The sequence below is a fragment of the Taeniopygia guttata genome, chromosome 28, assembly GCF_048771995.1.
Source record: "Taeniopygia guttata chromosome 28, bTaeGut7.mat, whole genome shotgun sequence".
NCBI classification, from domain to species: Eukaryota; Metazoa; Chordata; class Aves; order Passeriformes; family Estrildidae; genus Taeniopygia; species Taeniopygia guttata.
This window is the reverse complement of record NC_133053.1, coordinates 6,282,795-6,295,239: the sequence shown is the minus strand read 5'-3', so window position 1 is coordinate 6,295,239 and position 12,445 is coordinate 6,282,795. Positions and strand designations below refer to the sequence as shown.

The 12,445-nt window shown below is 55.8% G+C and overlaps 1 protein-coding gene across 1 annotated transcript; it reads left to right on the top strand.

Annotated features, from left to right (window-relative positions):
* The first annotated feature begins 8,630 nt into the window (after positions 1–8,630).
* Positions 8,631–11,928, top strand: LOC140680786 (tapasin-like). The gene is given in 5 exon segments (XM_072919466.1): positions 8,631–8,789; positions 9,586–9,781; positions 9,783–9,813; positions 10,479–10,617; positions 11,097–11,928. Coding segments are annotated over 5 exon segments (1,263 nt in total). The 5' UTR covers positions 8,631–8,659; the 3' UTR covers positions 11,864–11,928.
* The last annotated feature ends 517 nt before the right edge of the window (positions 11,929–12,445 follow it).

Sequence of the window (12,445 nt, the reverse complement as noted above, 5' to 3'; positions counted from 1 at the left end):
CCCACCTTCTCCTGCCACCTGCATCGTCTGACCATTTTGTTCCTCAAGCCTGCTTCTCCTTCCCTTCTCCTCCTGCCCCCAGGCCCAGCACCCACTGCCGGCTCCCTCTTCCCCCCAGACCCACAGCATCCCAGCCGAGGGGCAGGGATGGAGCTGGGGCAGGTCGGGCTGGGGCAGCGCTGGGCTCTCGGCCGCTCCCGCCCGCACTCGGTCCCCACTGCAGCCGCTCCCGCCAGGACAGCGCGGGGGGGCCCGGCCTTGGTGCTGCCCCACTCCCACCTCCCCAAATTCCCCTCGCGGGGGCGATGGGGCCAAGGGGGGGGGCGCAGGTGGGGTCCAGGTGGGGAATGCGGGGAGCTGCGAGTCTGCCTGGCAACTGGTGAGTCATCAGCGCCGCGGGCTCTGATTGGCTGAGCTCCGCCTGAGGGCTGCGGCTGCAGCAAAGAGGGGACACCCTGCTCCAGGGGGGATGTCCCACAAACAGGGGACCCCCATGAAAGGAACAAGAGCAAAGTGTCTTTACAAACAGATGCTCTGAATCTGCTTGGAGATAGGGCCAGGGAGCTGTACATAAGGAAGTGACAGGAGAAGCCATTGGTTTCAGAAAATGTTATCAGTTGATGACACAGACAGCTGCTCAGCCAAGTTCCTGCTCAATTCATGAACTTCCAGAAGAACAACGAAGACTTAACAGAGCCATGAATATCGTTTGCTATACAAAAGTGGGGAGCATATGAAGGGGGTATGTAGTAGGTGGACTGGGAAGCCTGTAGCGCTCAAGTACTTCAGCCAATGGGGAAAGCAGAGGGAGATGTGGCCAGGAGAATTAGGATGAAAAGGAGGCTGTGTCCTCCAACATTTGCAGAGATCCCATGGGGAATGTCCCATGGCCTCTCCCATTTTTAGGAATGAAATTACTTTTTACAGGACTCCTCTGTCTGCTTTGTGGACAGAATCCTCTGGTGATGTCAATTTTTCCGCACACCCTGGGGCAGGGAGTGCAGCTGAAGGTGCCTCACCCACTTTGGGTGATCGGCTCCCTTGGCTGGCAGCAGCACCGGGGATTGATTGGGGACCCGGGAGTGATCAGGAGACAGACGAGAGACACATCAGGGGGGTCTGTGAAGAGTCAGCAGGGACAGAGCACTGAAAATCTCATCAGTGAGTGCCCTGGGATCTTCGGGGAGTGAACATGGTAGGGCATGCATGGAGGGGAGAAAAGGGAAAGCCAGGGAGGGCTCCTGGCCAAAGGGATGATGACCTAAAAATGTCTCTAAAGGGTCCCTTGGGAGAATGCTGAGGTGGTTTGCACATTCCCCCAGAGGTAATTAAGGACATGGACACCCAGGGGGGCAATAAGGGAAGTGGAGAAGGGATTTGGACAACAGGGGACGGATGGTGTTCGTATGCTGGGAAGGGATTGGGGGAAGGGGAGTGTGCAGCAATATGGTTCAGGCAAGAAGCAGCAGGAGGAATCTCTGTGGTAAGAAAAAGTATGACAGCAAAGAGGAGGAAGAGAAAAATACTCAGGATTGGTTTGTTTTTCAGCACTGCTTTATCCTTACAATTTGCCAGCTGATCCAGATCCTTTCCATGCCCGGTTTCCAGGAGAGGAAAAGCAGGAGGTCAGGATGTCAGGGGTTTCTCTGTGGTGGGCAGCGGCAGCAGCGGGCGCAGAGGTGCGGGACCGGGGGCAGGGCTGGGGGCCTGTGGGGAGCTGCGGGGCCGGGCCGGGGCTGTGGGGCAGCCGGGGCTCAGCGCTGGGCGCTGCCTGAGCCCACCAGCCCCGGGCAGGGCCGGCAGTGGCCCCCGGCCCCCAGGAGGCTGCGGGACGCCCCGGCCGCTGCCCGGCCCCGGGGAGCTGCCAGCCCTGCCCGCCGGGGGGGCCGCCTTTGGACACTGCGGCAGGACAGGCACCGGCTCTGCCACACGGGCTGTGCAGGGGACCCTGAGCACAAGGAGCAAAACAAAGCAACATCTGGGAAATGCAGAGTGCTCATGGAAGGATCAGGATTTTCTGTGAAAGGATTTGGTTTGGGTCCCTGCAGAAAGGAAAGATTTTGCAGAAAGCTCAGCAGCTCTCAGAGGATGAGCACCCACAGGCAGTGACCGGGCTGCAGGAGTGGCAGAAGAAGGCCCTGCAGCACTTGGGCACAAAGGCACAGCAGCTGAAGGCAAGGAGGGATGAGCAAAAGGCCAAGCTGAAGGCAAAGGCCATGGCAGAGTTCCCACAGCCCCTGAGGGACCAACCCCAGGGCCCAAGGGGGCCCCAGCACCCAGGGGACGGTGTCGGCCACAAGCACCTGGCAGAGGCATTGCCCTCCTGGCCAGGGCAGAGCCCACCCAAACAGCCCCTGGGAAGGAGTCGGGGCTCCAGCTGCAGCCCACAAGGACACTGCAAGCACAGACAGCAGCACCCTCAGGAGGAGCGAGTCCACCCCTGCATGGACATGGATTGTCAGGGCTCTCTGAGCTCCCATCCCACCGGGGACCCACCACACTGCAGCCCTGGAGAACATCCATGCTGGGTCTGCATCCAGAGGCCTCTCCTGTTGGACACAGGGGCCTCTCCATCCACTCTGAATCTTACACCTAAGGGGGGAAAATTGTAAAGGAATGTTTTCATTATTAAGGGAATAAATGGGAAAGCTGAGCTGGTATCATTTGTGCAATCACTATTAGGAGCTGTGGGGGATAGGTATGAAATAAACTAATTTCTTTCTCTTCCTACTCTGATTGCAATTAACTAGGAAGGAATTTGATGGTGGCATTGTAATATTGTAAAAGGTGATACAGAGGCTATTGCTGCTGCACCTTTGTGTCAAATGTCTGGCAAGACTGATGCTGAAGGGAACCCAGAGGTGTGGGCAGTCCCAGAGGGAAAATTCAATTTGGATCCTCTCCAAGTTACTTTGAAGCAACCAGGACAAGTGGTGTCTAAAAGCAACACCTGTTCCAGAGGAGGGAAGGAAGGGCTCACAGCCTGGTATGGAGTCCCTGCTAAAGGCAGGGCTTTTGGAGCCAGGGATGTCTCCCTACAGCACTCCTGTCCTGCCAGTCAGGGAATCAGATGGCTCCAATGAGGAGCACAAGAAGAAGTGGTAGAAAAAGCCTCTGTGAAATGACTGAATTTCCTGGCTAAAAACATCTTCTGAGTATTTGAAAAAAAAAAAAAAAAAAAAAAGGCAAATGGTGGAGAAAAAGGTTAAATATTTGGGAAATACTGGGACTGAAGATTCCTTGTGGATTTACACAGAGAGGGTCTGGGTAATCTCAGAAGTAACATTTCCCAGGACCAAAAAGGAGCTGCGACAATTCTGAGGATTAATAGGGAATTACACAGCCTGAATTGAGGATTCTCTGTTCCAGCCAGAACACTGTAGGACTTTTTAACTCCAGACAGCATCTATGCTGTGGTATGGACAGGAGAAAGAGAGAAAAACTTGAGAAAATGAAAAGCCAAAAATATTGATGCCTCAGCTATTGTTGGGAAGGATAGATAAATATGATTGTCTAGCAGAAGAACCACAATAGTACAGCCAGGACGAATATAACGCCCCCTACTGGCTGGACAATACCCTCACCTACAGAGGGGTCCAAAAGTCAAATGGACTGTTCCATCTCACCCCCCAGAATGTATGGTTCACCCCAAACCTGTAACCCTCCCCTGAAACATCAGGTGTCTGTGACCCCATTGGCCCAGGTCCTGTTCCAGCACACCTTGGAGCCCCCCTTGATAAGGGGCCCCCAAAGGGCCAGACGCCCTCTTGGATCTTCCCCTCCCCTCTTGGAACTTCCTCCTCCCGGATTCCCCCTCCTTGAGTCCCTGCTCTTCCCTTTGTGTCTCCCCTCCCCCATCACCTCAGGCCCGGCCACTGAGCTGTGTCTGGCAGCTCGAGGCAAGGCCTCTCTCCATCCCGAATAAACCTTATCCTCCAAGAGCAATCAGCAGAGATCTCTCGTCTGTACCCACCCAATCAGTCCGTGGACCCATCAAACGTCTTTACAAGCTCTGGCTCTTCCAGACACAGGAAAGAAATTTGAATTGTAGGTGAATGTTCAACAGGGCTATGACAAAGGAATCCTTGGGCCAAAATGTTTCACCCAGTGGCCAGAGTGGACTCATTGCCTGCAGAATTGTGCAGACACAGCTTCAACGGGAACCGAGGCCCAAAACCTGATGACAACAGGATCTCCAACTGTTCCAGTCTGCCATCAAGTTCAAGCTTTGATAACCAAAAGAGCCTCGCAATGGATGAGCAGTGCTCGGTTATTACAGTGTGAAACTTGTTCAGTGGCACAGGAGGATTCAGAACTGAGGACAGGGGAAGGGTTTAACCCAGCCTCCTGTTTGAACAGCCCACAGAGGGGCTGGGAAGAAACCCAGCACTGCATTCAAGTGACACAGCTCCAGACCCAGCCTGGGGGAGATTCAGGATACATTGCCTGGCCTGAGGCAGAAAATGTCTTTGTGGATGGCTCTTCAAGGGCAGAAGAAGGGAAAAGAGTTCCAAGACACGCTGTTATCGAGGAAAGGGAATCAGACAAAGCCCAGGTTACCCCTCATGGTCAGCTCAACCGGCACAGCTGTGTGTGCTTGTAAGAGCCGGGCACTGAAATGCCCTGAGCAGGAAGGCTTCAATATCTTCTGGTGACACCATCTCACCTAACAGGGGAGCAAAAGCAATTCTGATTGCTCAGCAGCCACTGGATCACTTATTAGGGTATTTCTAGAAGACATAATTCCAATAAAAGGGATTGTGGAAGCAACAGACTCAGACAGCAGAACTCATTTTACAGGAAAGGTCCTCCAGGGGGTTATGGCAGCCTTAGGAATACAATGGTACCTCCAGAACCCCTGGCACCCCCAAAACTCAGGCTGGGTACAAAGAATGAATGGGGAAAGAAAGAAACACTTCTGGAAGCTGGGGATAGAAACCAACATGCCATGGCTATGGCTTGTGCCATTGGTTTCCTAAGTAGAAGAGCCAGAGCGAGAGTAGATATTCAATTCTCAGCCTGGCAATTGACCTTGGGAATTCCTTACCCTGGGAATTCTCCACCTAGTGCAGGGTGCAGATAAGGAATGCACATTTAAAGCAGTTTGTGGCCAGAATCCTGTCTCTGGTGCAATCTCTCCCCCAGGAAGCTGGGCTGGCACAGAGCCTGCCTTGGCACTTTGCTGTTGCCAACATCCCAGCAGGACATCGGCTCCTGCCTAAGGAGTGCAGAGCAGCACCACTGGTGGCCAAGTGGCGTGGCCCGTGCCAAGTGGCCCCGAGGCCAGAAACAGCCGCCAGCACAGCTGAGCACGGGGGGACCCCTCAGCCTCGGCTCCAGGTCTCTGCAGCCCCGGAGATTTGCACTTCCCGCCTGCAGCAGGAGGATGGGAGGCCCCCACTGAGCTGCACTGAAGGCAGCGCAGCAGCAGCCAGGGCTCCACAGCGGGGCAAGGCCCTGGGGCTGCCCACACATCCTCTGCTGAAATCCTCGGCCTGGCCACCCTCCTTTGGCAGCTCCAGCCACCGGGGACAGCCCTTGCTGCCACTGCTGCAGCTTCAGCGCTCTCTGGGCCTGCCCTGCCACAGCTGCTGGGCAAGAGCACGGGACAATTCCACTCTGGCTCTCACTTACACTCACACACTGCCCTGCCTGCCATGGCATTGATGGAAAATACACCAGCTCATAGACTTTAACATTGTTAACCTTTGATTTCTCTACTCTGGCTTGGTTTGTCTTGGCCCTGGGGAAAGAAATGTTAATGGTTTTGTTAAGGGATGTTACACCACTCAATGGAAATGAGTTTAACACCTCAACACACAGAGATACCCACAAAGATAATGACCAGCAGCAAAACATCAACCCCAGCAGCAACAGCGACCAACACCTACCCCAGACACTGCCCCCCCAGAGCCGCAGACACCTGGTCTGCAAAAGGCTGAGAAGGAAATCCAGCACTTCCCACCTCATTAACAGCAGAAGCAAAGAAATCCGGGTCCAATAGGAAACCAAATACTAAAAACTGCAAAACTTGAAACTACAGAACATTAAACCAGTGGATTTAGACTGGTTCAGACTGTATCAAGTTTGGGAAAAATAGAGTAAAACCCATGTGTCATGGAACGATTTTCTCTGCACACCTGGGCTATGTGGGGATGGAAGGATCTCTGTTGCTCATCCTAGCCAGAATCAAGGAATGCCTTGACTCTAACACTAAATAGATTGGTGGAGTTTTGCTTTTTCCTGCAGTTTCAGTGCAAAGTATATAGCATTAGAGTATTTTTAAAAATAATCCTACTTCTATATTGCTGGTTAGGTTTGGTGAGGGATGTGAGAATGAGTTTTTACTCCGAGAAGAATGAGAAAAAAATTAATTGCCTTGGAACTTTTTAGTGTCTTTGTGCATTGCTTTTAGCGATGGCAAAATTTTGGTCAGGGTTTTTCGACATTCACCTTTAGGCTGCATTTTGCAAAACTAGAAGAGATTTAAAGGTGACCTTTTAACTTATAAACATTAAACAGATGATTTGAAGGGGCAAAAAAAAGCCCCAGGTTGTGGCGGGGCACAGGTGAGGTTGCTGAAGGCTGCTCTGGAAGAGAAGCTGCATTCCAGGCACCCAGGAGGAGCTTTAGAAATGCAAATTAACACTGCTGGGGCAGAGTGGGGACAATGTACCTGGCTCTTCTTGCCTGGGTCAGGAATTGGCTGATTCCCTCTGCCCCTCACCTCAAGCTCTGCCTGCTTGCACAGATGGAATCTGCACGGCTGAAGGCAGAGCCCATGGTGAGGATCTCTGACTCTGCAACAGAAATGGGTAAAGCTGCAAACGGAAACAGCAAATGGAGAATGTTGTGAAAACTTCACTAAAATAAAGGGGGGGGGGGGGTCGTCCCTCTGCCCACTCCAACATCTGCTGTCACTGTCTGTGCTCTACAGGGTGTATCAGAGCACTGGGGCTTTTGCTATAACAAGTTCAGGGAGATCAGTTGGAATTCAAGTATTTGATGATGTAATTAGAAAAAAGTGGTCAATTGATGCAGCCCCGGCTGCAGGGAGCACCCAAAAATGGGGAAAAGATGAAGGGCCACCAGAACAAATCCTACAACACCATGGACCAGCCCCTGGGAACCCGAACCAATTCATATCAGGAGGCAGAGAACCCATTTATCATTTCAATGGCATCATTAGATTACAAGCTGTCCTCGGAATAAGAACCAACCAGACAGCTCCAGCTCCTGACCTTCCTGCCGACCAATCCACTGAAATGAGGAACGGAGCATTTCACAAGGGGATGGGGTCAGATTATCTGTGAGCAGAAAAAACAGGAGTCTGGGGGAAAATAAATGACTCCAACTGATGTTGGCAAAGAGTTGACAAAGGAAAGCGCTGAAAAAGATGAGAAAGGAAATAGGACAACAGTTTATGTATTGGTCCACACATAGAAAGGATGGGAATGGGACACACATTCGTGGCTCCCCGGCACACCAGGGGTTACACGAATGCTGCTTCTCCTCTTCTGTGCTGCAGCAACTCTCATCTTTTTACCATGCTCCACACCTTGGCAGTGCAGCTCATCCAGCAGCTGAGCCAGGGGATGCAGGTGGCAGCCAGGCCTCCTGATCCACAAACGCCTACAAAAGGACAGGGAATGAGGGCACCGAGAATAATCCCAAAACCAAAGAGGACCCGGGAAGAACAAAACAGAGTCAAGGAGTGAATCTGCCCGGAGATAGGGCCAGGCACTTGTAGATAAGGAAGTAACTGGGAAAAGCCATCAGTTCCAATAAATGTCACAAATTGACCCAGAGAGCTCCTCAAAGTCCCGCTACATTCCTGAACTTCGAGGAGAAGAACAAAGACTTAAGAGAGCCATGAATATCGGCTGTTATACAAAAGGAGGGTGCATATTAACGAAGACAGGCAGCAGGCGCATTGGGAAGTGGGCTTTTGGGGATTCTCCTGGGGGGGGTTCAGGGGCAGCTTTCGGGGGATTTTGGGGGGTTTTTGGGGGCGATTTTTGAGGGCAATTTTTTGGTGTTCTTTGGGGGAGTCCTGGAGGGGTTTTGGGTGTGATTTTTGGGGGCATTTTTTGGGTGATTCTGGGGGGTTTGGGGGCATTTTTTGGGGTTGTTTTGGGGTGACTGCTGAGGGGGGCGGTTTAAGGGATTTTGGGGAAAATTTTTGGCGGTTTTTTGTGGGGTCCTGGGGGGGTTTTGGGGGTGATTTTTGGGGGTTTTGTGGGCGATTTTTGGGGGGTTCGGGGGTGGTTTGGGGGGATTTTGGGGGTGTTTGATGCGATTTTGGGGTGCAGCTCACCCCCTGCTCTTTTCCTTTTCCCCGCAGACCCTTGGGGCGTTTTGGGGGGATTTTGGGGAGATTTTGTGTGGATTTGCTGCGATTTTGGGGTGCTGCTCACCCCCCGCTCTTTCCCTTTTCCTGCAGACCCCTGGGGGGTGCTGAGGGGATTTTGGGAGATTTTGGGGGGATTTGATGGGATTTTGGAGGTGTTTGGTGGGATTTTGGGGTGCAGCTCCCCCCCTGTTCTTTCCCCTTTTCTCTGCAGACCCCTTGGGTATGCTGGGGGAATTTTGGGGTCCCTCCCGGGAGCCCCCCCGGTGCGAGCTCAGCCCCACAGTGCCGCTGCTGCCACCCCCGGGGATGTCCCCGGGGTCCCCTCGGTGCCACCCCGGGCTGGGGATGCACTGGTGGCTCCTGGCCCTGGGGACGCCCGAGGGGGAGGGGACGGCGCTGCTGCAGCAGGGGGGAGGAGACCCGCCCCTCCTCAATGGTGAGGGGACACCGGGGACGGCTCTGTGTGTCACCTGTGTCATTGTCACCTGTGTGTGGCACCTGTGTAGCACCTGTGTGTCATTGTCACTTCTGTGTCACCTGTGTTTGCCAGCTCTGTGTTTGTCACCTCTGTGTTTGCCACCCCACGGCTCCAAATGTCCCCGGTGTCACCCCGTGTTCCCCATCCCAATATCCCCAATGTCTCCATTGTCCCCACATCCACAACATCACCCCACTGTCCTGATGCCCCCACGCTGTCCCCATGTCCCCGATGTCCCTGATGTCCCCCATGTCCACACATTATCCCCAATGTCTCTGATGTCCCCGATGTCCCCCCATTGTCCCCATTATCCCAAACGTCTCCATTGTCCCCATGTCCCCCTTGTCCCCAATACCCCTGATGCCCCCACATTGTCTCCAATGTCCCCAGTGTGCCCATTGTCCCCGATGTCCCCCCAATATCCCCATGTCCCCCCAATATCCCCATGTCCCCCATTATCCCCACATCCCCAATGTCCCCGGTGTCCCCGATGTCCCCCCACCGGTGACGCCCCACCCCACCCCGCAGTGTCCTTGATATCCCCCCACATCCCCGATGTCCCCCCACATCCCCGGTGTCCCTGATGTCCCCACACATCCCCAATGTCCCCGATGTCCCCATGCCCCATGACCGCCCTGTCCCGCCCCGCAGTGTCCCTGATATCCACCCACATCCCTGATGTCCCCGATGTCCCCACACATCCCCAGTGTCCCCGATGTCCCCACACCCATGACCACCCTGTCCCACCCCGCAGTGTCCCTGTTGGTGTCCACACGGACACCGCGGACACGGGCGCTGCTGGGGGCGCCAGGGCGGCTGCACTGCGCCTTCGCGCCCCCAGCCGGGCCCTTCACGCTGCAGTGGCTACAGCACCGCCACGGCGCCACGCGGCGCCTGCTGGCCTTCGACTCAGCCGCTGCCCATCGCACCGAGGCTGTGCCGGGGGTGCCGGGGCCACGGGAGCCCCCCCAGTGCCTCACAGGTGAGGGGAGGGGAGGGGGGGGAGGGGAAGGGAGGGGAGGGAAGGGGCTGCGGTGCCCTGCAGGGACAGCGGGTGGTGCCACCGAGCGGGGGGGTATTGGGTCCTCCCAGCCGCCGGGGGGCGCTGCTGGGAGTGGGCGGCCTCAGTCCTCCTGGCCACCAGGGTGCGCCAATGGACAGCCTTGGTCCTCCTGGCCACCAGGGGGCGCTGTGGGCATGGAACAGCCATAGTCCTCCTGGCCACTAGGGGGCGTCACTGGTAGTGCATGGTTTTGGTCCTCCTGGCCACCAGGGGGCGCTGCTGGCACTGGAAAGCCTCAAGCCTCCCTGCCGCTAGGGGTCACTGTGGGCATGGAACTGCATTGGTCCTCCTGGCCACCAGGGTTCCCCACTGGCACGGGACAGCCTTGGTCCTCCTGGCCGCTACGGGGCACTGCAGGCATTGAATGGTTTTTGGAAGGTTTTGGGAGCATTTTTTGGGGTTTTTGGGAGGTCCTGCGGGGGTTCCGTGGGTGATTTTTGGGGGTTTTCTTGGGGGGGGTTGGAAGCAATTTTGGGTTTTGGGGGGTCATTTTTGGGGGCATTTTTTGGGGCTTTTTGGGCATGGAATGGCCACAGTCCTCCCAGATGCCGGGGGGGCACCACTGAGGCTGAACCTTAGCTCAGTCCTCCCAGCCGCCGAGGGGCACCAGGGAGGTGTCGCTGCAGCTGCCGCCGCTCTCGGTGTCGGACGACGGTGCCTTCGTCTGCTCCGTGAGCGCGCTCCACGGGCAGGTGCAGCAGGTGCTGCAGCTGCACGTGATTGGTCAGTGCCGGGAGTGGGCGGAGCTGGGGCTCCCAGGGGCTCTCAGTATGTCCCAGTCCCCTCCCAGTCCCTCCCAGTCCCTTCCAGTCCCTCCCAATCCATTCCAATCCATTCCCAGTCCCTTCCAGTTCCCTCCCAGTCTGTTCAAGTTCCCTCCCAGTCCCTCCCAGTCAATCCCAGTTCCCCCCCAGTCCCTCCCAATCCATCCCAATCCATTCCCAGTCCCTCCCAGTCCCCTCCCAGTCTATCCCAGTCCCCCCCAGTATGTCCCAGTCCCTCCCAGTCCCTCCCAATCCATTCCCAGTGCATCCCAGTCTGTCCTAGTTCCTTCCCAGTCTGTCCCAGTTCCCCCCCCAATTCCCTCCCAGTCCCTCCCAGTTCCCTCCCAGTATGTCCCAGTTCCCTCCCAGTCCCTCCCAGACCCTCCCAGTGCCCCCCAGTCCCTCCCAGTATCCCCAGCTCACTGTCCCATGTCCCAGCCCCTCCCTGGGTGTCTCTGCTGCCGTCCCGGCTGTCCCCGGGGGTCCTGGCCGAGCTGCGCTGCGACGCCGTCGGCTTCTTCCCGCTGGACGTGGAGATCCGCTGGGAGCGCCGCACCCACGGCCACACCTGGCCATACCTGGGGGACACCTCAGGGGACACCCCAGGGACCACCCTGGGGCCCAGCTGGAGCTCCGGGCACCGGCGGGCAGCCGACGGCACCTTCAGCCGCAGCGCGGGGCTGCGCGTGGCCGCGGTGGCGCCGGGGGACAGCTACAGCTGCCTGGTGACACACGTGGCGTGGAACGTGCCACACCGGGTCACCGTGGTGGTGGCGGGTGAGGGACACCTGGGGACACACCTGGGGACATCAGGGACAAGGTTTGGGCACAGCTGGGGACATTGGGGACATCTGGGGACATCAGGGACATCTGGGGACATCAGGGACAGGGTTTGGGCACAGCTGGGGATATTGGAGACATCTGGGGACATCGGGGACAGGGTTTGGGGACACCTGAGGACATCAGGGATGGAGTTTGGGACACTTGAGAACATCAGGGATGGGGTTGGGGATACCTGGGGACATCAGGGATGGGGTGTGGAGGGTCTTGGGACACCAGGACTGGAGCTGGGGACACCTGGGATGGAGTTGGGGATATCAGGAATGGGGTTAGGGACACTGGGGACATGGAGGATGGGCTTAGGGACATCAGGAATGAGCTTGGGGACACCAAGAATAGGGCTGGGGACACTGTTGCCTTTATAAAGGACAACCAGAGACCTGGTTCAGATGGCAGCACGGCAGCCTGGTCCCGGCCGGGCTGCTTGAGCTAATCAACAGACGCATACACCAATATGGCAGACGGTTGAAAAGCGTTTATTATCCTATCTCGTGGGTTTAAATAGTTTTGGGGGTTTTTGCTACGTCAGAGGGGGGTTGGGGGTCTCAGAAGTTAGTCGGGTAGTGGAAATTTACCAGGGCAGGTGTGGCTGCATTCTTCTGAGGCTCCTGGGGTCGATAGATAGCGTGGGGGAGAGAGAGAGGGGGAGGGGTCTATCTTTCCGTCACACCCCGTAATCTTCCGCTCGCCTGTCCCTTACCTACCACATCTCCCCCCTCCTTATCACATACAAAATGAGGTAGTCGTAGGTATAGGCACTGGAGTGAGGTACAAACTTGCAACTTGTTAAGGAAAGGGTGGTTTAGTAGATCTGGGTAGATTTTTCAAGGCAGGTGCTGAAGGCTTTAGCTACTGACTGTGTTTGCAGTTCTTGGTTTATAACATCTGTTGGTGGCCTATGAACAGAATGTTTGCCCTTTCCAGACGGGCTTGAACAAACGAGACTA